This window comes from Embiotoca jacksoni, unplaced genomic scaffold, assembly GCF_022577435.1.
Source record: "Embiotoca jacksoni isolate LCO1_2020_lvr unplaced genomic scaffold, fEmbJac1.0.p SCAF_11, whole genome shotgun sequence".
Lineage (NCBI taxonomy): Eukaryota > Metazoa > Chordata > Actinopteri > Embiotocidae > Embiotoca > Embiotoca jacksoni.
Genome location: NW_027185241.1, coordinates 3,486,982 through 3,513,757, shown reverse-complemented (window position 1 = coordinate 3,513,757; position 26,776 = coordinate 3,486,982). Strand labels below are relative to the sequence as shown.

At 40.6% G+C, this 26,776-nt stretch overlaps 1 protein-coding gene across 3 annotated transcripts in view; it reads right to left on the bottom strand.

Annotated features, from left to right (window-relative positions):
- The window catches only part of cadm4 (cell adhesion molecule 4), a 138,138-nt gene that overhangs the window by 2,194 nt on the left and 109,168 nt on the right, over positions 1 to 26,776 (bottom strand). For 2 of the 3 annotated variants that reach the window (XM_069142325.1, XM_069142324.1), the window contains exons 2-7: positions 26,473 to 26,619; positions 20,512 to 20,799; positions 17,714 to 17,875; positions 16,031 to 16,121; positions 11,357 to 11,529; positions 1,115 to 1,243 (exon numbers count right to left, since the gene is read on the bottom strand). In XM_069142325.1, coding sequence (XP_068998426.1) covers positions 1,115 to 1,243; positions 11,357 to 11,529; positions 16,031 to 16,121; positions 17,714 to 17,875; positions 20,512 to 20,799; positions 26,473 to 26,619 — 990 coding nt within the window. Of the gene's footprint in view, positions 1 to 43; positions 123 to 1,114; positions 1,244 to 11,356; positions 11,530 to 16,030; positions 16,122 to 17,713; positions 17,876 to 20,511; positions 20,800 to 26,472; positions 26,620 to 26,776 lie in introns of all 3 variants that reach the window. The other variant, XM_069142326.1, reaches the window with a different exon arrangement.

Sequence of the window (26,776 nt, the reverse complement as noted above, 5' to 3'; positions counted from 1 at the left end):
GCATTATCAAACCAATCAGCGCTTATATTATTGAGTACCATACCTATGACTGATTAATTCATTAGTTAACTGATTGTTAGGTCAATACCAGGCAAGAATAGGCTCTCGTGTACGGTATGAGCCTACCAGCAGAATTTAGAAGTGGGGGTATGGATGCGTTGAGAGAAGAGTCATAAGAGGTGGAAGTAATAGAAGAAGGATAATAGAGGATAATAGAGAATAAAAGACAGGGAGGGAAGAGAGATTGGTAGAAAAGGGTGGAGGAAATGTTAGGCGCAAAAGAACAATGGCACATCTGTGTCATTCAGAAAACCTATTAGACTCATTTTACCACCCCTCAGGCCCGTATGATTAATGATTCTGTGTAGTGCAGGTTATAGAGAGCACTGCACAAGTCATCTTCCTGCTGGACTGTCCCTTCACTCCAGGGGTGAGTGACACTCTCATTCTCCTTACCACAGAGGTTGACTGGCACACTGACACTCACGATGGCGCAAAGACAGAGCCCTAATGGCCCTGTCCCAACACTGACTGGTTGTAATGGTCCTGTCTCCATGCTGATTGGCAGTCAAGCCATACTGAATGTTGACTGACTACTTGTGTCTCCATAGGGTAAGTTGCAGCCTGCAACACTATTCCAAGATCATTTCTTGGCAGCTGTAATGCATAGTGTAAGGTTGGCAATAGGGGGGCACTTAAAAAGATAGGGAACGCAGGAAGGCTGCTTTTAATAGATGAGCCTTGATACACTAACATATAGTCATAAAACATCGCAACCACACCTACATTTCCCACCCCACCCCTTCTCTTCCACTATCCTGGCCAAGGTCGTTTATCATGGACAGTGCCTGACTAGAGAGGAACATCCTATCCTGCTTGCTTTCTGCTGACAAGTTTACACCTTAGTTTAAAAGATTATTTTCAAAGTATCTGGGTGTAACTGGGTTCCAATGATTTTTTTCACAGCATGTTAGGCCATAAAGTGTAGAAATGAGAAAATGTGCCTGTTGAAACTACTTATAAATGACCTTGATTCACAAAATGTGTCTCCTCCTGGAGAAATAAACTTTAGTGTTACTTTATGCATGCATGTGAGAGTGTGTCTGTGTATTACCTTTCTGTCGGACAGAGCACCAGATGGTGACAATGAGGACACAGATGACGGTGAAAACCAGCAGTGCCAGAACGCCACCTATCACTGCATAAGGTACCGCGCTGTGAGTCTCTACCACTGCACCAGGATCTGATAAGGAACAAGAGAGACAAATTGTGTGTGTGGGTAGAGTGTCAGGTGTATAAAGGGAATGCGGGCAAAGAAATCGAGACAAGGAAATAGATGGATCAAATATAAAAGCAGGAGAGAGAAAGAAAACCACAATAAAACGGCAGCTTGGGAAAGGGTACAGGGAGCAAGACAGCAAAAGAGAAGTCAATGTTTTTCACCCAACTCACATTATCACCTTTCATCACCTCCCAACGCACAGAATGCCAGACAGTCAGAATGGGTGAGAAAAAAGGTAAAGAAATGAGGAGAGTGAATAAAGAAATACGGATGTCAGACTCTACACAACCACTTCATCCAAGAATCTGTCAAGAGCTCAATGCATTTTGAATGAGGGTAACTTTGAGTGTGTTTACACCTCGAGTGGTGCAGCCCTCGGAAAGGAAACCAAACACTTCACCACAAAATGAGTAGAGAGAGAAAAAGACCAGTTAAATATGGAGAGATTTTATGGTTTAAAATTGCAATAGTGGTGAGAAAATTTTACACAGTAAAGAGAAAGGGGATAGTGAAAAAAAAAGTGCAGTTTATTGTTGTTAATGTATCAGTTAGTCAACCGAAAGAAAATTAGATGACAATAATTTTCAAAATTGCTTAATATTTTTTTATTTTTTTATTTTTGACATAAATAAATAAATTGCAGCTTCTGAAATGTGAAGATATACTACTTTTTGTGTGTTTAATATCATACTAAACTGAATAAGTCTGTGTTTGCAACTGTTGTTACACACGCGTGGACACAAAAAAACAATATGACATCTAAGAACTTGTAATGTTCATTGTTCAGTATTTTGAACATTCAACAGAGTAGTTGAAAATAAAACATTTTAATCGTCAGTGGCAATTTCTGGAGATCACGTGTGCAGGTACACATATTACTGTGTAAAATTTTAACAGTGGATACTGGTTGACAACAATAAATACAGGTATTTGTGTGCACAGATGCAGAGAGAGCAAAAATAAATGGCTGTTTTAATACGAATGAAGGTAAATGTGTATTGCCGAAAAGCGTGTCTTTGAGTCTGGACTCAGACAGTGTCTGAGCTGCTGGCAATAACACAATAACTAGTGCCTTTTGATGGGGAGATGTAGTGTGTCATCTGGTGAGGCCAATAGAGAGCAAGGACACAAAGTTATTGATGCAGATCTTGAACCTTGATCGGGTGGAATTAAAACATGAATCATTAAGACAGTGCTAACACATAGAGATCAGGAGAGAACGAGAGAGAGATGGAGGAGAGATAAGGGAAAAGAAGATGAAGAAGCCGAGCAGGTATTGACAGATGAAAAAAACCTGCATTCTTGTACATGTATTTATTGGATAAGTGTCTGACTGAGCACTGTGACAAACTGTCACATTCCCCGTTATGTGTATGATCAAGTATTGGCATATGCGTGTGTGGTTACGAGGATTATTGGTGAATCATGCAGACACACAGCACATGGGATTCAACTTTGATAAGATCAAGCAGTTGAGACCCAGGCAATATTTCACAGGAGATGAAAAAGCATCTGCTCAAGCACTCTACCTTTACCTCACACCAGCCTGTTCTTAATCCTCGGCAGCCCAAAGCTCCACAGGAAGTGAATGACAGTATTAAAAGTGTGTTGCTTCTCAGAGGAGCCCCTCAGATGATACATAAACATCAACTAAACATTCACCAAACCGTTCAAGCCACAGCTTTTCTCAAGACTCTTTATGACATATGCCCAGCAGGTAAACAACCTCTACTTGCCACAGAAGATGGCAGAGGCAACAGAAGAACAAGAGGAAAGCTCCCGCTCCCTTTGCTTCATCTCTTCTTTTAAGTAACAGAGAGGAGAGAAGAGAGACAGAGAGTAGCTGAAGGTGTGCAGAGAAAGAAGAGATAACAGTGAGCAAGTGTTCGTGTGACTATATGAGATAAATAGATTCTGCAGTCAAAAAGAGTAGGAAAATGGAGAAATTTAGTAGTACACGCATACACGCACACAGGGTAGCACAGTAGTGCTAGAAGCAACCTTTCTTGTACCTGCAGTGTTACTCTCTGGGAAAATATGATTAGACAACCACCTGGATCCCTGATCTTTCTTCCTTTCTTTCTGTATATGTGTGTGTTTGTGAGTGTGTGCGTGCAGATGAATATGTTTGTGTGGCACCTTCCGAGCCCTCCAGAGCCCAGTGTCAGTCAGTTAAAGGCTGGGTCCACCACCAGTTCCTTAAACTCTTAACACAGACTCATTAACAGTACCCACCAAGCACAAAGATACCCAGTCCAGACCACACACACACGCACGCACGCACGCACACGCACACAAATGCTGACTGGGCAATGTGTGTGGGGGAGCATCAAACATCTAGTGATAAGAAAAGAGAGAGTGGGTGGTTGTGCGTGGTGCATACCCAAGCGTCTGCAGGCACGTAGATGCAGGGCAAAGGAAAGTTGCAGAAAAAGGGTGTGTGTGCGCACGCTCGCGCGCGTGTGTGGGGGGGAAGAGGGAGGGGGTCACCTGAGAAACCATTGAATGCCCAGGGGAATTGAAGCCATCAAAGGATAGCAGGAAAGGACAAGGAGAAAGATGAAGGCAGGGTAGGGGGGCTATGAACTGCAAGAGATGGGTCATGTGGTCGGAGTAGGCTAAGATAGCATTATTGCTACGTTCTTTTTTTTCGTTTTTCTTTTTGACAGCAATTGGTAGCTGTGGTTTAAGGTGCATTATGTAGATTTATAAATTATATGTCTGTGAGCGAGATTAAGAATTATGTGTCTCCATAATTATTAACAATAATAGTAGGATTTTTTTTTTAAATTTTTTTTTTATCTTGAATTGACCTATTTGATTGAACTTTTTTATGATAACAAAATAATAAATAGTAACTGATGAAAGCTTAAAGGCTGCTCGAAATATATGAAGATATTTATGTGAAAATAATCAAATGCAAAATTTTTTATTTTCCTTAATTTCTTAAATTTTTTTGATTGAACTACAACTTAGAATTAGTATTATTAAAGGTATGTGTACACCCAAAATCTTACATAATAATTGTAGCCAAAGTACAGTACACTGATGAAGTGTTTGTGTATAATACAAAATATGTGGAATAATGACAACATGGTTAAATTGAAAAATAATGTCCTCATAATAAATTTTAGTCTGTGTCAAAGGCTACAAAAAAAAAAATGCACCTGGTTTAATAATTAAACTATGATGAAGTTTGGCTAACTTGGCCACATGTGATCCTCTCCCTGTAGCTCATAGCTTTGTTTTGACACTCACCCTTGGAGGGTAGCACAGCTAGGATAAAGAGGTGTGTCCATTTTACCTTTTGGCTCCGGGGCGAAGCTGGGTGTTAGGAGGGTTGGGGTGGCAGGATGGGAGGTGATTGGTTGGGTGGTAGAAGGAGTGGGAGGGACCGTGGAAGTGACTGACACATTATCTACAGACAGACAGGGAATGGGATGACACACACATATACAAACGCTATTATCTACAACATGCAGGGACATTTCACAGGTGTTGCAGGGTTTCATACTCAAGGTAACTCTGCATATAAAACATGACACATGTTTTAATATTGTTGAATATTCATGAGTTTCATGGCTGCTCAGCTGTCACTGGACAGTAGTATCGAAGAAAGTTCATTACATATACACAATGCACAAATTGGATGAAACACTTATTTCAGACACAGCAGTTGAAACTCATGCCATTCATAAGGCATAAGCTACATGTCATAAGATGCAAATGTTAAGAATTATTTTCCGAAATGGCTGTATGTTCCAAATGGAATTTATCTCGACCCGTGACAAGCAATGAGGAATGATGTTCTCTGGCAGACCTCAGCCGAGTGAGTTAGAGAAGTTGCTTACAATGGAAAAAGCATGTTTTAAAGCAGAGTCTGAGGAGAATTCCACCTGGCAGACTGACATTCATCTACAAAGCAATTTGAATACGTAGGAACACATTCTCTATCACTGACACATTTTCTATGGTACAATGGCAGGAGAGACGGAGACATTGTCTGTGACAGATGCATTCCCAATAGAACAGTGCCATGCAGGGACTGTCTCATTCAATGCTGAACAAAAGCTTGGATCTTGACACATTCTCCAAATCAGTGGCTAATACACAATGGTAGGTAGAGAGGTAAAAAGAGACAAGTTCATATTGCTGTTAAAGACAAAAATAATGGCTGACAAGGACTAAAAGGGAGATGGAGACGTGGGTGTGGATGTGTGCGTGCACATCAGCACTTTCGGAGTGAATAATATGCCACTTCATCAAACAATCTCTCTAAAACTGTAACATGCAAGGTAGTCTACATAATCCAAGTCTGGGACAGACAGACAGACAGACACACACACACACACACACACACACACACACACCTTTCTTTCAGGCAAATGCAGCCTTGTACACAATTATACACATCCTCACATGTGCTTATACACAAATAGATAATTGTCTATCCATTAACTCTCACACACACACACACACACACACACACACACACACACACACACACACACTGCCTTTTCTACTCAGGAGTAATTTATTGGTAAGTATTCCTCTGTCTCTTCTCTCACTTTCTCCCACCGGCCCTGAGATCATCAATCTCCTTTTGCACTCTTCTTATGTCAGCACTATATTTCCCCCCTCCTGCTTTTTTTCTTTCTTTAGGCCCAGCCATGGTCTTCTTCTCTCTGTTAAGAAATTCTGATGATGTATTTTGTGTAAAAGACAAAGAGTGAAGAAAAACTGAAAGAGAGAATGGACCAAATGGAAATGATTAAAATGAACTGCATATCGTGCACGTGTGTGTGGATACATGCACGCGCATGTAGTTGTCAATTGAGCCCGCGGACTGAAGATTCATATCCGAGGTCGCTGCACTAATTAACTGGACGCTGATTAATTTCTCTGCAATACCATGAAAGACCTAAAAATCTTTTTTTTTTCTCACCGTCAAACTTATTTTTATTGTTTTTTTCCATCATCTCTCACTTTTCTTTTCTCTCTTCTTCATCAACCAAACTCTCTTCTGTTATTTGTACTCCCCTCCTTCCTTCACTTCCGTTCATTCAGCCGCCTCAGCTGGCTCTCTGGTTTCATTCCTCTGTGACTACGTTCCCTCACTGCCTCTCTTCAACTTAATTAAGGAGAATGCCATACAGCTGTCGTTCTCTTGGCCGATAGCGCCCTTTTTTTTTTTCTTTCCTCATCATATTGTTATTCATTAACACTATATGCCTGCCAATCAGGCACACAGCCCATGTTATTTCGAGGGATGGATGAGGCGGCACTTGTGATAATGACGTTTTTCATCGTATCTTGTCCTCGCAGTGGTGTGCCTGAGGATGCTGCACCACCGTTTTGGATGAATCCTGTTATTCTTTCATGTTCAGTGTTTTGTATTATGGTGGCCTTTCCCAAAGCAGTTGTCTATCCAGTTGTTTATCAATGCACCTAATGTTGCACATTGGTAGATGGACCCCTGCTTGGGCCAATACTGATTGGATTAAAACTCTCCCAAAAACGTACTCAACACAAAGTGTATTATCAATGTGCTGAGGGAAACATCACTGAAGACAAGTTTTTTCAAACAAAATTGACTCTGCATTATCGTGGCCTGGCTTCCCCTGCCACTAGCCTCCAACCTTTTTTAAAAATTTTTTTATTTTACTTTCATTCTCATTCTGTGTTTTTGAAATTTTCACTTCATTAAATGGAGGTTCTGCGTTTTTCATTCCAATTATCCTGATGCCTTATTACGACAGTCAAGGAGACACAGACTAATCCCTGGTCAACTAATATCCCTCTCTATCTCCCTAAGTAGCCATCCTTTCATCTTTCTGTCACTCTTCTTCACTTTCCATGAATCTCTAAAACTAGTAGTCTCTTTTTCCCTCTGGTCACGTTCGGCTCTGTTATGCAGAAATATGCACGCACATGCGTGCACACGCACGCACGCGCGCGCGCACACACACACACGCACACGCAGAGTTAGGTGTGTTACATACTACATAAAAACTAACAATTCTTACATTCCCATCGCCACCTCCTCTCTCTCCTTCCCTCTCTCTCCATCTCTCACACTCTCTCATGCAGTTCAATTGTAATGGGTTTTATTGGCTTGGCGATTCATCTGAGTGCAACAGCTCAGTTCAATTACATAAGGGAGCCCTGTGGGCTTTCACCAGACAATCAGAAACATTCTCCTCCCTGTTACATGCACGCACATGCACGCGCATGCACCTTTGCGTATGCACATAAAAAAAAAAAATCCAATTTCTACTTAACAAAGGTGGCACAGAGATGAAACAACACACAGAGGCCACATCCTTTTTGCATTCTGCAGACACTTGCTCCATGTGTGTGTGTGTGTGTGTGCGCACACTGTGATTCATTCAAAACATTTCTCACATTTATATCATCAGTGACTTTCTGAGAGTTCCAGAAATGTAATTTCATTCCTTTAATATGTGAACATACATGCACCCTAACAAGAAACATCTCACTCTCTCGAAATCATAAAAACACGTGCACACAGGCAAACTCATTTATTCACACACGCAGACACACACACACACAGACTTATGTCTATACAAGTGTGACCGGTCAAATAAAGCTCAGCTTCAATGCATCATGTCTTTGCCACAGCCCAGGCTCCCCGGAGAGCTTCTCTCACTCTCTGTTTTCTATCACTAGCATTATACCTGTCTCCTTTTGTAAACTGACAGCGCCTAAAACACATGCAACAAATTGGTAGCCACGTTTGCCTGAGTTTGTGCTCAGTGTACAGATCCTCATGTCAGATAATTCTTACAGAGGGAAGGTTGACACGGAATGAGAGGGAGAGATGAGCGAGTTTTTCCTGCACCTGCAATAAAATGGTTCAGTTTATGCTGACTCATCCCTAACAATGCACATCTTCCAGAACTCCTCTTTTTGCCCGCACTTCTTCCCCAAGCGCACCCTGGGATTCCCGCTGGGAAGGCTGAGAGCCAACTAAACTGACATTTCGTTTATCTGACAAACTGTGGTGTTGAATGTTAACCTAAGTTCGATCTCCATCGTCCTTCGTCTCTCCCCTTTCATCCTGCCTTCCTGCTCTCCACCCATTTCTACCTACCTCGCTCTCCCGTCCATCCTTCCCCAACCCCTCATTCCTTCATGCTCACTTCTCTATGAGCCCTTTTCTGACAAAGCGAGGCCATCTTCGAGTAAAGACAACTAACTGCAGCTCAACCTAGAATAAAGGGCACACTGGTGGCAAGGTGAGAAACAATGGTAGTGTTGGAGGAGTGGGGAGAGGAAGAGGAAGTGGACAGAAGGTGCGAAATAGGTGAGAACAGTGGGCAGAGCAACAGAAAGGAAGGACATTGAAGATAGGAGTGAGAAATAAGAGGAGAGTCAATGGAGCAGAGAGAATAGCAGAAGAGAGGAGGAGGGGAGTTGTAAGAAAAAGGAGAAAGAGAAGGAGGAACAGGAGTAGAATATTTTTTCTATCACTAGTGCTTCGGAATAAGGGATTCTTTTTCACTGTTTGTAAAAGAACTAAACAATTATGACACCTACGAACATCGTAGGTGCTGGAATAAAAAGAGAAAGCACATTCCAGGTAAGTGTTAGAGTTATGAGTCATCTCAGCATATTTTACAGCAAATTTATTTTCAATACAGACTGATGAGCTTCGCTTAATGCTCAGAGAGTAGAATGTCATCAACAACACATTTAAATGATCAATGGTGGTTTATTTGCATTGGCAAATGGGAGATGTATGGCATATACTGCCTTTTTGTAATTATGTAGCAATTACAAAGTCAGACATAACAGTGTAAACATTGTAGCCTGAATTCAATGGGTTCATTCGATTTTTCTTAAGAAAGAATTAACACCACGTTGCTGTGACGTTCAGCAAAATCAAGAGCAACTGTCAGGTGTCTACAGATTAATATGATGGCTGCATCAACAACTCTGAGCTCTTTGAGATAACATTTGAAACAATGTGCCCAGTGGGCGAGTACATTTTGTTTTTTAAGTACAGTAAACCACCACTGATACAGGGCTACAGCCAGAGGATTTAAGAGGCGGATTGCTGGAAATCTGTGGCGCAGCAGAGAGAAGCTGGAGCTGAGCGTATCTTGGTTATGTGGATTTCTGGCCGTTTTCCTGGAGTTTAGTCGAGGCAGGATTCCTTATTTCAAATGTACCCCCTTTTTTCCACAATAAGAAAGGATGAGAACAACTGTGATACATCAAATTAATGACTAACACAGAGGAACAGCATGAAATAAAGAAGATAAATGATGAAATGTGAGAAAAAATGGCACAGACAAAAACAAACAAAGATGACAGATAAAGGCTGGTGAAGGAGGAAACTGAGGAAGAGAGAAAAAGAGAACATTTTTCTACAGAGGTGGCGACACATATCAAAGCTCGACATATCGAACCTTCTGGGATAGAGAGACAGACAGAAAGAAATAAAGAAGAAGAGCGAGAGGGGGTAGTGGGTGGGGATGTCACCTTTCATCTTGCCACTGTTGCCACCCTTGATGCCTTTGGAAAGCTTCCATTATGTGTCGTTTGATGCATGTACCAGAGTCTGCACAGTGTGTCTATGTGTGTGTGTGAGAGGGAAAGGGAGTGTTATCATAATAGATATATAGATAGATGAGGGGGTGCTAACTACAAGCAGCCTAAAAATGTTACATAAAATATCTTCTCTCTATTGCCTTCATTCCTCCCTGTGCTTCTGATCTCCAAATCAGGTGATGGGGATGCAATGAAAGGATCTACCAGCAGGGGGGGGTGGAGATCAAAAGGGCAAATGTGCTGAGTGACAGCAGTGTGCATGCAATTAGGCCAAACCACAAATGTATTGGATGTGAATCCATAGAAGCTTCTAATGATGAGCTTGTTTTGCAATTTAGCCTCACTGCTGCGCCATTAAAAATCTCACAAATCCTGTTTTGTTTTTATTCGACAGCAAGTTTACTCGGCTGTTTCATGTGTGGATTACACAACATTAACGGAATCCTGTTTCCCCGATGTTCTTCGAACTCAGAGAGAAAGCTGGCCAATTTGTCACATTTGCTGAAAAATAGTGATACAAGATTTTCATGTGATGTTGCAAGCTCCGCCGTCATCCTTTTGGAGCCACGATGTGTAAGTGTATCTGGGTCAACCTTCATTAAGAATGTAGCCACCAACAGTGAATCTAGGTGCAACATCTTGGAAAACTTGTAAAACCTGACAACAAAAGCCCCTAACCCACATCTTCCTCCCCGAAGAAACGTCTAACCAAGCAACAAGCTAAATTTATTCATCTGAATTTTAAATGCAACAGATGTTCAACTGTTTTTCGTTTTTTTGCCAAATGTTTCCATGTAAAATTCATTTCCAACAGATTCAGCATTGAATTAATAGTTTGCACTGTGTTGTAACTTCTGTTGTCTTTTTCGCCGATGTGCCATCTTGAACTGTGAAATTCATTCGGTTGTGAAAACGTCTTGTATCTGTATTTATTGCACTTAAGGATTTAAGTTAGTCTGAATTCCGTGAGAAGAGGGGTGGTCACAGCGGAGATAATAAACCACTTCTTTACGAGAGATAGCCTGAATAATAATGTTGGTGACTAGTATCTGAGCATGGTAGTCTCCATTGCTTTGCGGAATCAATACTGCTGTTGAATTGATTGCGAAGGAGTTTTAGCACAGGTTTCCTGCTGTGTCTGCTTCAGGAAAACAAATAAAACTGAATGACGGATGAGACTAGCATCAAGATGTAATGGGTATGTTGCCCACTGCCAGAACAGCCAGACTCCAAAGAAACTGGAAAGATAAAAGAATCAATAAAACGTAGAAGACGTCTAAAAAAAAATAGAATCAAAACACAAGAACAATAAATGTAACAAACACAGGATCCATTGAACACAAAATTAGTCAAAACAGATTAAAATGGCCTCAGATACCAAGACTCGGAATCAAAACAACATAGAAAAAAAAACATTCAAAGAAGCAAACTTTTCAAGAACTTGCAGATATTCAAAGAAAAGTTGCAACAAACTAACTTTCCGCGATGGTTACTCACCATACACCAACAGGGTGTAATGATCAGCAGCACGTCCATAGTTGTTCTGGGCCTGGCACAAGTATGTCCCATTGTGTGATTGGCTGAGACGGGAAATCTGAAGAGTGGGGCCTGAAATCTCTGCCCTCTCAGGTAAGGTGTCATTAATCTTGGACCATTGAATATTTCTGGGCCTGGAAGGAAGGAAGGAAGGGCAGAGTGACAGTTTAATGTTCGATGGTGCAAATCAATTGGAAGAAAACTGACATTTTTCATTATCAATCAATCAATTCACTTCAATTTGGGTTTTTCTTTTTGCCTTTAATTTTTTGACACGTTACCAGTTGATTGAGTCAAAACAAAATCAAAAGATGGATAGATTCAAACATAACTTTTTAATGTATGGCCTGTTAAAACAGTTAAATTGTAGATTTGGATGATTTTGCTTGTTTATTATCACCCTTACAACCACCAGTGCAGTGCAAGGGATTACAATTACAGAATTAGCATTTACATTGAGTTACTGATCCCAGTGAGGCTTTGTTGCTTTGACAAACTAAGGGTCGACTTGTTTGCTGTCTTGTCGGGGGTTTAGTGGAGGGTTCAGATCAGTCTGGTTTCTGGCTGTTTTGTGGAAAGTCTAGTCTGACAAGCCCAGAGTTTGGAGGTATGCTGTTAAGTGGTTAGCCACTCATAAGAGAAGAACTTGACTTCAAAGTTGTTCTATCACTGAACATCTTGTGTCTTTACATGTATATGTAGGTTAGACTAAATTCCGTAATCACCAGGATTGGTTTAAGTTTGTTGAAGGAAATACAAACCCCTAAGTTTCCAGTGGGGTATCACGCCTAAGTGTGTAATAAATCGGCAGTCCACTAGAGGATAGCGTGTCAGTGTGACGACTGGCCTTACCTCGGCGTAATAAGTTGACGAATGTTATGTGAGGAAGGTCATGTAACGATGTGCCAAAATGCTAAGCTCTGATTAGTCAGGCAGGTTGAGGGTAGTTGGATGCATATAAATGGCAGACATTGACACAGGAGGCCAGGGTTCTGGTCCACAACAGTGTAGTGAATTTCTTTAAATAAATCTTTTCCTAACCTTATCCAAGTTTTGGTGCCAAACTGTTGTTTTTATAAACTCAACCACATGATTTTTCACATGGTTTTGTTTTTCTAAACCACATGGTTTTTGATGCCTATGTGTGGGTGTTCACGATTTTGAATTGTTCAAAGGCACCTTTGAAAGAACTGATATTGTTACAAGTGATATAACTTATAACTTGTTGAATGATGACTTATTTCATTGAATAATAAATAATGGGTGATTGAATTTAACTACATCTTATAGGGAAGTTGCCGAATACTGACAACTTCACAACAACTACCGCCACAACAATTGCCATCAGTAAACTGCTCATAGTCTCACACATTTGGTAAAGCTTAAACTACTGAATGATATAAAAAAAAATGAGGAAATGAAAAGAAACAAGAGATTGAAGCACAGAGAACTGGGGTGCTATAAAAAGACAGGTGCCCATAGGGTGTGGTTGACATGAGAAGAAAGAATAAAAGGCAGTTGAAGAAAGAGCCAATGGCTAAAGGGCTGCATCCTGATAAATAATGAGGAGATGGATGGTCAAAGGGCAGCGGTGGTGTGAAAGAGTTGGCAGGAGCAAGAGGAGGGCAGATGAGAGAGAAGTAGGGTGTCAGATGTACAGAGAAAAAAAAAAAAAGAAAAAAAAAGCAGAAAGACAGCTGGGGATAAAAGAATGCGTAGTACTACAGGTAGAGAGGGGAGACGGAGAGGAGACGGTGTGGTGGGAGATGAAGGGAAGGAACTGGCAGACAAAATGAATTGGTCATGAAAGATGGGCAAGCAGAGCAGACAGGAGGTGCTTGGATTACAGAGACACCCTGGCGAACAAATCTCTATGTGTATGTGTGTGTGTTTGTGTGTTTGTGTGTGTGTGGGTCTGGCTCGGTGTCATGGCTCATGCCACCCTGGCCAGATTACAAACATGACTCATCTGGATTCTAATCCCCCAGGAAGTCTAATTAAACCTCTTTCTTGGTTAGTCACACACATACACAGAATCTCTTACTCCTCCTACGCACACACACACACACACACACACACGCACACACACACACACACACACACACACACACACACAAATATGCCCCTCTGTTTCTCTCTCGCTAACACACGCATACCTCTTATCCCGCACACAGTAATTCCTTGTACAGCTAACACACAAATAAGAAGGTAATCAAGCAAAATTACAAGACATTGTCTCCATCTCCCATCTCAATAACAGACAGACAATGAGTTTACCCCCTCACCAAAAGGATGTGGTATGTCATTGGTCATTAATGCTTAACAGACAGTTAACTGGGGCAGAGAGCAAGCGTGAGGGTGACAAGGGTACTGCAATGTGTGTGTGTGTGTGAGCAGTCCAGAGTGCGATGAGGGTCAGAGTCCTTAGCTCTGCCGGCAGTCCCATCCCTCACTGTCTCTCACACACACCCACACCCACACACACACTAGCCGTTACAAAGCTTTAGTAGGGCTATGGCCAATACGCTTCTCAGCCAGTCCTCACCAATTGGGGATTTCACCAAAGTCATCGCACCCGCACAAACACACACTTTGGCTGCATGAAGCTGGGGAGCTTTAGTGAACCTGATGCCCACAGACAGACGGACAATCTAGCAGAGGGTTTAACAGCTTAGGACCCAATACCCTTCTGGAAAGTGCACAAAGGGCTGCGAACACTCTAGAAAAAGGCTTTGTTCCAAAGCTGGCTCTTATAATTGTTGACTGCTGATTGGGTTCAGTGGCTCTGACACTCTTACTCACGTACAAGTTTATAATATGTCCACATTTACATTCAGTTTCTAGTATCCTCTTACCAGCTCCCAGTAACTGCTCAGCCAGTGTTAAGCTCTTTTTCTCTTTGTCCTTCATGCAATAAATATGGATCAGGTGTTTTTTTATCCACCCGTCAGTAAATGTCAGGTGAGATACCACTGTTCTGTTTTTGATCAAACTTAGAAGTTCAGAATTTCTTTGGCATGTGCTCCAACTCTAAAAAACTTCTGATTGGTTTATTGACAGTGGCCATATTCCAAAGTGATATAGAACACAATCCCGGTTTATCTTCAACTATAGATCAAGGTATATATATATATATATATATATATATTTTCTGTCTTTTTGGGATTGAATAGCTCAAAGAGTGGCGACATTATTTATGAAGGACAGCATGTGGTCATACTTCCCGCTAATAGTCTACTTAATTATAGCCTGTTCATTTTCAGGGATAGTTCTTAGAAAGAACAAAGAGGTCATACGGTAATTAATGTAATGTAATGTAAAGAATGTAAAGAAATTTGTGGAGATTAGAAATACTGGGTAATTACTCAAAGTTTCTGAGAAAGAACACTGGAATTATGCGGGATTAATTATATTGAAACAATAAGAAAAGAGGTCAACATATAGAGAGAAACTGATGTATTAGAAAAACACAGCGGGTAGGGTCTCCTATATTCAGCTGACTATTTAAGCTATTTAAAAGGAAACACTCTCTTTGGAACCTGTATTGACGGTTGATAAAGTACACACGTTGTCCTTTCATTGATGCCCTGATTTACTCTCACACCTTTGGTAGCCATCCAACAAAACCTGTGGAGCAGGGAGAGGTTGCTCAAGGAAGATTCCACAGAAGGAAAAGATTTGTTTTAATGTAAGATGGATGGTATTTACTTGGAAAAGAAAGAGTAATATATTTCAGGAAAGCTGTATGTCATCTTAAAATGTACCAGTCTGCCTTGCTACATTTTCTTTTTTCAGATATGTTGATTATTTTTGAAAATTATTTTCAGGAAATAATGAAAAAAAAAAAAAAATTACACAAATTAACAAACAGATACTTAGATTTAACTCCCACAGCTGAAAAGTGAAACTGCTGAGCTCACAGTAACAAGCTGTTTTAAAGCCCTCTTAGATTGCTTACTGTGTTTGTAAATTCAAGCATATTCTATATTAAGGTACTGTGATTTATATGCTGTGGGTAAATATGTGAACGAAAAAGTTGTCTATGTCTGTTGCTGTCTGTGTAGCTATAGCTACCAGCTGTTTGATGATAAATGTAATTGTCATAGCAGCTCAAAACAATTCCCCAAAATTGTTTTAATGTGATTATTTATGGTATCCTATTATACCACTGAGAATTGTTTTACTTGAAAAGGCTGATGTTGAACCTGAAAACCTCCTGCATGTCCTCCTCAATTAAAACCTTTCCATCTTAAACTGATACGTCAAAACTCATCACACCTTTTCATGTGCAGACGCTTTGTTGAAACAAACCTTTCATAATTTATGATTATAGAATAAGAGAAAATGCCCAAACACACTCTTGACAGCTCAGAATGAGGTAGCATTTTGTGCCAGATGAGGAACGTAACTGTTTCATATCTTATGAGAGATGAAGCTGAATTCACCTGTGATTTGACTTAATTTTTTTGATGAATGACTACAGCTGTGTTGTGCTCATACAAACTATTTTGTTACATTTTATAGTTGTAAGATTTGCGTCATTACACCATGTGCAAGGTAAAACATGGGAAACATTTTCTGAAAGTAAAGTACACAGACACAAAACTGTTTTGCACATGAACAACACAGACTTACAGAGGGTTCCCACTGACGGAGCAGGTGAGGCTGAGTGAGTCGCCCTCTCGCAAGATGCCAGAAGGAGGAACAATCCGCACTGTGGGTGCAACTTTAGACAAAAAGAGAGAGGAGGGAAGGGTTACATGAGTATGCCTGTATGAGAAAGTACAAGAAAATCACAACAGAAAACAAAAAGGAGGAGCAAGGGAAAAGTGGCAGGAGGATGGGTTTTTAACATCTGTTTCCAAGGCAACCAGCTGAAAATCCTGTGTTTGAGACACCTGTTATCATAAGCAGCCCACCACTCCAGCAGCTGCTGCACTGAACTTACTTCAGTAACAGAGCGATGGGAAGCCAAATCCAGTCTGACTGGTTGGTCATTATTGCCTGTTTGCTGGCTGGGGGAACCACCAGCGTGCAGATTGACACAACTGTTGAATATGAATAATTCTGAGCTATCAACCAACATTAATATGCAGGAGGCAAATGAATGGTACTGAAAGACTGATGTATGCGTACTTATAAGCATAAAATCACCCACTGTAAATATTTATATATGCCTGTGGAGTGTTTGATTATCAAAATTACTGACATATTGCAGGATAAGAATCACAATGAACGGTCAAGATTCCTGAAATAAGAGAACAAATGGAGTAATTAATTATTGGTGGTTTGTTGAATCCCATCACACTGATGACGGAGGAGAAAGTTTCTGTTCCTTCTGTCCCCAGGAGCTGCATGTCTCTGCTCTGTGAGCAACAGTTAATGTTTTGGATCTCGATGCTGTCCTTTTTTCTCTCTGCTCTCCTCTCACCCCAACCGGTCGAGGCAGATGGCCGCCCACCTATGAGCCTGGTTCTTTCTGCGGTTTCTTCCTGTTAAGAGGGAGTTTTTCCCTTCTCTCTGTTGGAGGTTTTTCTCCCTTAAAGAGGATTCCCCCCCCCTCCTAGTTTATGAGGGAATTGTCAAATTGTTGGGTTTTTCTGTATAATGTTGTAAAGTTTGGCGGGAAAGACTTTAATGTATTAAGTGCCATGAAATAACCTGTGTTGTAATTTGGCGCAATATAAATAAAATTGAATTGAATTGAAAGAGAATTATAAGAATTATATTTACTTTTAGCACCATGCAATATACCATAAGTTGATATTAATGGATCAATACTATGTATCAATTTTGGACCTCAGAAAGAAAAGCAACCCAACTGTGGAAGATAATAGGGTTTCATTTCATTGCAAACACTAATATGATCGAGCTTTTTCAGTTGATGTTGGTTAGCTCTTTAAACCACAGGCCAGGACCATAACCTGGCCACAGGCCTATTTCTGTCAGCTCCCAGCATGACAAGATTTGTATGTGTTAGGTTTTAATGAGAGCAGGTCTCATACAGGGCAGCTCTGAATATCAGTCATTTGAAACTCTGTGCTGTGTATAAATGAGCTGCATTCTAAAATGAGATATCCACCATTTAAAAAAACGAGGCTCTTCCCCTGACAAAATTATTGCTGGCATTATAGTAAAACACCATAACAAATAGTACTGAAGTAGCAATTTAAGGGACAGCAACACTGAAGGAATAATGTGTGTTTCTGAAATATTTGACGATGAAGATTGTGTCACTTAATTTGTTTGAAAGATGAACAGACAGTTTTTTGATAGAAAGTACTACACACACACAATTTGATTTGAGAGGAGACTTACAATAAACATCCAGGCGATAATGTCGAATCCTCTTCTGCCCGGTCAGAGCAGGGTGGAACGCCTCACAACTCAGGGCTGCACCGTTGTCTTTCCTTTCTACCGGGATGCGGATGGTGCTGGACACACTGAAGGTCTTCCCCATGTCCTGCTGGGACACCACACCTGAAGAGAGGCAAAGGTACACAACAGAAGAGATAAATGAAGGGAAAGAACAGAGGTAAGCTGGCCAAGAAACATGTTAACAGTCTAAACATGCCCGTTCTTCTTCCTTTTTCCCTGCTGAGACACCACACCTGAGGTGTAAGACTAAGAGAGACGGAGGCAGAAGAAAAGAGAAGAAGACATTTCTGACACAAGCACAGAAGGGGATAGAAGTAAGCAGACTGATGAATGAGCTTTTACACCAGATACCTGTAGACGTGAGGATGAGTAGTGAAGGACAGAATTAGAGAGACAGAGAAGAAAAAGCAATTTGCATCCATATTTTATGGCAATTATGAGCGGCAGCAGAGTTTGTTTTCAGATGGTAAATAAACTTAATGTGTGTGTGAGTGAAAGTAAAGAGAGCGATGGAGGAGAGAGAAGGATAAAAGAGAGAATATGCATAACCCAATTGAGATTTTAACTGAGCCAGACATGGAGAGAGAGGGACGTCAAAGGAATAGGGTGAGAGAAGAAAGGGAGAAGAGAGAGGGACCCATAGACAGAGAGCGAGGGCAGCAAAACAAGCATGATTGATATGTATGTGTGTGTGTGTGTGGGGGGGGGGGGGACATGAAAGAGGATGATAACAGTGCCAAGGCAGATGCAGAGTGGAAGAAAGATGCAAGAAGAGAGGAGGAGGAGAGACAGATGGAGGAAGGAGGAACAGTGGGGCCAAACTAATGGGACTTGACATGGTCACGTATTGGGAGTTTGTGCTTGTTTAGGCAGAATACAATATTACTTATATCGCGCTGAGTTTTCAATTATTGCCGGTGAGCAAATACAAGTAAGCGTAATCGAAGAGAGAGGACGGCGGTGTGTGCAGATGAGCCAGAATAAGGGAGCGGTGGGAAGATAGTGTCTTAAATAAAGAGTGCTTCCTATATCTGTTGGGATCTGCCTTTAACCTTTGGTGTCGCAGTTCATTTAACTCAGGGCCAAAAGAGATGGAAAGAGGAGAAAAGCGAGGGGAGGAAAGAGGGGAAGAGGAGAGAGTAGAAGAGGAGAGGGAAGCCTTAGGAAACAAGATGAGATGGGAGAGGCAAAAGTAAAGCTCCTGTCTTTGACTCTTGAAGCCCCTTGCAACCTATAACCATGCTGAGGAGCATCACATCTTTGTTTTTTTTGCAGAATTTCACTGGTGACAAAGGGAGATCAGATGAAAGGAAGGGGAAGGAGTAAAAGGGGAAGGACAGAAAGAGGAGAGACAGAATGACAGTGACAGGTGTGTTCTGACAGAGAAAAAGGGAAGAGACTGGATGAAAGAGACACTGATTGTCAGACGAAAATAGAAAGTAAAAGAGACTATGGCTGTCATGAAGTTTAAAAGGGCAAAACATCGCTCATTGTATGTCCCGAAATCTGTTGACATTCATGTTGAAACATTATCTCACATTATTTCATCTGGTGCATGTGAGTTATTTGAAGACAGCGAATGTAAATTAAGGAATAACAATAAAGTCTCCATTTGACAAAGATTTGTACTTTTGAACAATGCTGCCTGCATGTATTAAAAAGTGCAGCCAAAATTGAAGAAAAATAATAGCCATGAGCCTCGGCAAAAAATGCTTTGCATAAACAGACACCAAGAGATTTTTTTGTTCTTGCTCAGTCAAGGTTTTTGAGGAATTCAAATCAAACGACATATTATACACAAGCGCTGATTTGACAGCAGAATGCAAAAGAGGATTTCTTGCGGGTTAAAGAGACCGAAGGCTACGGAACGATAGGTGTCAGATGTATTATTTAGTGAAACGCCCCTTTAAATGAAAAAAGCCGAAGGAGACAGCGAGTTAGAAAGAGGGATAGATCAAGGTAACAGACTGATGGATGGCTCATAGATTTATCAGAAGCAAAGAAGTAAGGGGAGTTTGATGGTGAACTAAAAACTGTCTTCATAAGTCTGAGATAAACTGAAAATATGGAGTGTATATGTAGTACTTGAGCTTTCATATAATAGTGCACTTGTCAGATTAGGTGGAAATGAAATACATTGAAGAGAAAACTTTCAAGAGCAGAGATTGCAAAGGAAGGTACAAAGACAGGGCAACGTATATCTGTTTTGATAGAAAAAGGATTTGACTAGTGGACATAGAAAGACAAAAAAGATTTCAAGTATTTCTGGTAGTTTCTCTTGATGTGTGCCGTCTTAATATAAATACACAGATATATACTTCTTCCATGAACTTTAAACTTCTCCTCGAAGGAATAGTAATAGCAAAATTATTACTATTCAAAACTCAAAAAGTGTGTTTGATGAGTTGAAACGAGATTGTCGGCTATAAATATTGCAAAGAACAATGGATCAGAATGAAGGAAACAGGAGGAGAGATTTGGCAGCCCAGACCCCCACTTCCTCCACCCATTCATCCATCATTCTATCTTTACCTGCTCCAATCAACTGATCCATCTGCCAGTCTTCCTGTCAACCCATCAATCACCCATCCATTCATTCATTCTTCTTTTATTCAGCAGTCAGTCTGCAATATCATCCGACCTTTCCACTTCACCTGGCCTATATTATCTCATTAACCTCCTTATTTATCGCCCATCATCATCATCTGACCATCCATCAGTCAGCCATGTTCTGGTACCTGGTATCTCCCGGCCATTACGCATCCAGCGTAGGGTGGCGGCCGGCTTGCTGCGCGGCGACATGCAGGTGAGCTCCACCTCGCCGCCCTCCACGGCCTCCTGCTTCACCTCCACCGTGGGCGTCTCTGGGGGCACCGAGACAGAGAGCGTGGCCACCTGGTGGTGTGTAGCGTCCGTGTAGAGCTGGCAGAAGTAGCCGCCCTCATCCGACACGCTGACGTTGGTCAGTGTGATGCGTACCAGCCGTGGCGTGAAGAGCACCATCTGGAAACGGTCGTCCTTCAGGGCTGGAATAAAGTGAAAATGAAGGAGCGTAGTAGGGAGATGTAGGTGGGAAGTAAGTGAAAGAGCATGAGTTGGTGTTGTTGGAGAAAGGAAATAGAGGTGGGGATGAAAAGGAAGAGTGATTGAAAACATGGGAAAGAAGATAGGATGTAAGTGACGAGAAGAGTGGCAAGAACAAGGAGACTGGTAGTGAGTTTAATTGAAAAACCTCAAACTATCTCTGTAATGTGATAGATTAAATTTAAATAAGTACTAATCACTGTAGCCTATTTATATAAGAGAGTAGCCTAACAGCACAAAGAAATGGAAAACAACAAGAAAAATCCCTTTTCTCTGGGTCAAGGTAATTGATTTTTTTTTTTCAGATTCTTCATAGACAGATACAGAGCATCAATAATTGTTTTTGTCATGGTGCTTTGCATACTTGAAAAGCACACACACAAACACATGCACACAAACAGACCACCAAAGAGGGTTTTAATACATTTTGCTGGCAGGCTTTCACTTGTGTTATTTTGAATTTGTGTTTTGATGAGAAGTATCTTGGGGAGCTGGTTTGTAGCTCACTCACAAACTCTTAAATCATCAGGATGTAGATTCTCTACAAGTGGGAGCTGTTTGGTTTCTGACAAAACAGTTGTACCTATGCACACCTAGCTGAGTAAACAGAATTTTGTTTAACTTCATTTTTCAGTCTGACATTAAGTTCATGAAAAGTGTTTGTTGTCGTTATTTAGAAAGGCTCCAAATACGGTCAACTCTGTCTCCGAAAGATCCAAGATTTCAATGAAATGCCAGACTACCTACTTCAATGCGACTGTTAACAAACCCAAAGGGTGACGTCACAGTGGGTTGCCAACTGTGACCACAACACTTCACCAAGGGTATGTTCGATATCAGCAGCGATTTAGAAGTCTGGATGCAGGCTAGTGCAAACCTGCTCCACCTACAGGAATGTAAGGTAATGGCAGTTAAGACCTGTGGATGTAGGGGTCTTGATGATGCCACTTAACACTTAATGTATCCTTATTAATGAATGCCTTCAGTATATCTTTTAATTTTTCTATGTGTATTTTTTAAAAGTATAATATATTTACCTGTTTTTAGACAGTAAATGGTAAGTAAATCAAACAACACGAGGGAAGCAATGGCAATGACATTTTCAGCTTTGGAGTTATTCCTTGGCACCAAGATAGTTTGCTCTGTATTGGCAAAGAGTCAGTCTTCCACAGTCTGGAATGAGAGTGGAGCTTTCACCCTTTAATTTGTGATGTCACTCTCATGGATAGCTCTACAGGGCAAAAACAAATTGCAAAACATTGGAGAAATAGTGTGTGTGACAGCACCCTAGATGATTTGCTGCACTAGAATTGATTATGCTGCTAAATCTAAAGCTTGGTTTGATAAAAAAAAAAAAAAAAAAAAAAAAAAAAAAAAAAAAAAAGTTCAGAGAGAGTTTGCAAAGTCAGTCTCGATGGAGCAGCTCCGGGCTTTACATTGATACAACATAACAGATGTCTTGCCTCTCTCATTTCCAGCTTTGAGGGAGAGTGTTGTTCATTTTCCCGAGCACTGATTGGTCTATCCTAAACTAGAATGTATTCATTCATTCTCTTTGTAACCGATTGCTTTATTCCTCTGTAAGCCTGTTTCTAATTAGTGTCTGGCATTTTTATTGTTTATCTTATTAGGTTTTAATCATTATTGTTTTGTGTGATGCAAAGAACTCTGTAAATCTTTTGAAAGGTGCTACGCTTATTGTGCAGCCAAACATGATTTTTTTTGGAAAGCTATTAAATTGAGTGATGCAACCTTTCCATTGGTGAGAGACAGGCTAAATACTTAATCGTACAAAGGGTAAACACTGGAGTTCAGACTATGGTAAAAAAAAAACAACAAAGACATCAGCTTTACAAACACAGAAATTCTACAGCCAATCCTGTACCTCAAACCAATAAGCTACAATTACTGGCCCCAAAATGCACAAAATAGACACAAAAAAATAAAAGGAGAGACTGTGACAGGAAAAATTAGAGGAGGTGAACATGTACCAATTTTACTTTCGTTGCGAAAGAAAGAGTAGAATCGATGGGGAGAAAAATGCTGATAATAACAAATAATGCTAATAACAGTCTGTGGGTGACATTGGCTCGATGTCTAAAGATTCTCATATATACCTTTGAGACTCATTTTGTATCAACTTCATTGTGAAACCTCTCTCGCTCTCCATCTCTATTTTCTTTTCCCCTTTTCTTTGTTCCTTTGTGTTGGATTTGGCTCACAGAGAAAAGCAGACACTTCCCTGATGCAACGGACAATCATCTCGCAGCATAAAACATAGCATTGATTCTATGGTATAGATATTGGCTTTGTTGGTGTGCGTATGGTGTATATTTGTGTGCGGGAAAGAATGGGGATGAAGACAGAATGAGTGAAATAGACTAATATTACTACATAATGCAGCAGGCGGGATAAGATAACATACATATAGAGACAGAAATCCACAGGATATCACTGCCTGGAGTGATAGAGTTAGGCCACTTTTCCTGGAAGTACACCACACTAATCTCACCACCCCACCCCATGAAATTTCCCCTTCACTGGATGGCAGCAAGGCCATTGCTAGAGAGGTATTCCCCACAGATAGGTAAATCTTTTTCCCCCCTCCCTGCCCTAAATGGTAACTAAATGTCAGACTTCTGTTCAAGTCCAAGTTCCCCTTTATTGTCCTATCTCATTTGCATGCTGAGATGGCAATAAGAGAAGAAATAGCGATATGGACAACTGAGGAGAAATGGTCCATTTGGTTAGTTCCACTGCTCTATTATATATATCTGTCCCCACTATCTCATAAAACACAACCGTGACTGATTGCTTGCTTGCAAAACAGACATCCTAATTCAGTGCACTTAGTGAATCAGCTCTTGGGCAGCTAGCGTGCAATGGCTCGGCAGAGAAAGCCCTTAGTTTGTTAGCCTATAATCTGGGTGGCAGATGGGCAATAGGCAAGTGATGGAGCAAACGTGGAAGAAGAGAGAGCCAAAGTGAGATGTAATTTACACTCCCAGAAAATGTCCCCAACAAGGCTTTTTGGTGCTTATGGAAGCCAAATTCCCCAATGCTGTCTTTATCCGTTGCCTGATCTTGCTTTTTCTTATTCTCTCTGTTGCTGTGTAACCCTCTGCACCTTTTCTCATTCTCCCCCCACTTATTCTTTCATATTGTCTCTTACTTTTTAGAACCTCAAACTTCTTCTCCTTTCACGTTCTGATTAGGCTTCATCTTGCTTTCAGAAGGGTGCAGGTCCTTGTCTCGAGGGAGAGCAGGCAGGGCGGCTCTGTTTAAATACTTAATAGAACTTCTTGGCAGTGCTGATCTGATAGAATTGGGGGGAGAGTTGAAAGTAAGGTTTCTCAAAGCAGTCACCTCAACTACCCAATTAAGTGTGCTCCATGATCGTGGTGCCTAACAAGTGAAGGAAAAGTGTTTGACTGCTTTACCTGTGAACAAAGAAACAATGTGAGGAACTATTTTGTCTCTAGTATTTTACTCTAATCCATGGCAGTCTGTTCAGGAATTGTTCTCTGACTTCTATTTTGTCAGAGCCTGTTCTAGTGGGGAGTGAGGGATTTTTGATTGTTGAATCAATGTAAGTCTTCAAAGTTTTAATGATTAGAAAGTTGAAAATGTGTTCAAATGAAAGTTTTCACATGCAGAAGTTTTTGAGTTATAATTTTTTTTTTTCATTTATTTTCTGTAGTTAAAGGCAAAGTTTCAAGCAGTTCTTAAGTCTGAGTGTATTTTACCTTGCTGTAAGCCCATACTTCTTAACACCTCCTCATCATTTGGAGGTTTAACTGCAAGGTCAGCTTCTGAAAATCAGCTCTTCATCTAGCAGCCATTCATTATCTTGACGTTAACGCAAGCCTTTCCTTTAATTCACAAGTCTTTTCTGCATTTGAGAATGTGTACTACTGCTAGCAATTTAGTTTATTTTCCGTTTCATGTACTGGAAAGAAGGTTGAAGGCTGTGTGAAAGTGGAACTTGCATGAAAATCTATCAAGAGCTCAAAGCCAAACAAACACTGTGACATTTTGTTGTATATCAAGCTAAAATTGTGTCTGTCTTCTGCTGTATTTAATTTAACTTAATTAAATTGAAAAATATGAAAAAATATGTCCGGAGCAACAGTAGCATTATAAGATCAAAATATCATGTGTACGATACTTTGGAGCATAGCAACGTTCAGCTACAGTACAGTAAGGCAGATTGAGTTTTAGATAGCTCGCTCTGGAAAAAATGACTCGCTTCATATTTCTAAATCAAGCTGGGAAAATGAATACCTGTTACACAATTACAACGGCATGAGACCACACTTTTTTTTGGAGTAGCGAGGCATATGACAAACTGAGTTCTCTTACTTTTCAGGAGAGAGAAAGATCAGTAGAAGGCACTGTTGAGGTGTTTGAACAGTAGAAAGCTCATTAGATAAAAGGTGAGCCGGTGCTTTTTCAAGGGGATTCAGGGTTTCTGGTTGGCTGCTCTGCCAACTGGTTAGATATGATTTCTACTTTGATCGTCGCAGACTGTGTTTCTGATATAATTTGTGAAAGAATGCTATGTTGTGCATAACAATACAATGTGTGCTCAAAAACCTGCACCTGTACTCCAATTTGCACTTTACTTATGGGTGTTTTGTTGGTTAAAAGGATATTATCAGGAGGTTTAAATATTAAATGAAGCATAAATTCAGGAGTTTGTTCATTTGATATAATTTTATTGATCAAGAAGGGCCATGTTTTCTTTTTTTTTCCTGTTGCAGGCTTGTTTACATATGACTTTAGGGAAAGCGGGAGGGTCCACTCAATCAAATACACAGCCAACTAGCATATACTTTTAAATTTGTTTTAAACCCAACCCAAGGTCACGAGACCGGCTATGTCTCAAAAATATAACTCTGAACAATTAAAAACACATTTTGACGCTATGAACACAATCTAATGTTTCATCATGTAGATTACGTAGTGCAAGTAAATATCTATTGCTTCACCACGAAACATGATGGAATTTTTGCTTCAATTAAACTGCCACACAAATTTCAAAGGCAACTTTTGACATTTTTTTTTTTATCACGTTTCTTGCTCGCAGGTTCCCTAGCAGGTCAACTTTTGTCCTTAATTAGTAAAAAAAAAAAAAAAAAAAAAAAAAACGCCTTATTTGCCTACCCAGAGGCAATCAATGAAATTTGCCTGCATTATAATATTGATTACAATGATAATTTGCCATAAACCTACCTTTAAAAAAACATGTGATTGCCAAGGCCATGCTCTAATGAGGGCTGTATAATAAGCTCTGATCTCATCACTGGGGTTAACAGTGGATTATGCAGAGAGCTTCGAACCATGCTTTTAAAACAGTTGAAGCAGTCACTCTGCGAGGGCAGGCAGTAAGCCCATCTCCTAAATTAACTTGGTGGTATTTGACTTTTTAATGTGAAATCGCTTCAAAGGCAAAGTAAGGACATTTGCAGTTGGAAAAAAAATTTAAGTGTAAGTGTTGGTGAATCAGTGCTAATGTGTCTAAAACACTGCCTTCAAATATCATGGAGGGCACATGCATAGACACAAAAAGATTAAGTTTGCCTGTAGAGTCAAATGTACGTGCCGATACACACCTCGTGTACCATTGAAGAAGAGAGTCTGCCGGCGGGGATTCTGGATGACCACAATTGATCCATCATAGTTCTGCAGGCGGCAGGAGATCTGGGCTGTGCCTCCCTCCAAGACTGTCACATTCTCTGCTTGCACTGCCTGACAACGGGCTGAGGGAGAGAAAGATGGACGTTAATATAGTGTTTCAGGAGTTGGACAATGGAGAGGGAAAAAAAAGCAGGAGACAAGAGGACAGGGAACAGATGCAGAGAAAAAGATGTGTTTAGTTCACATCTCTCTTCAGATATAATCTTTCAAAATAGGGTA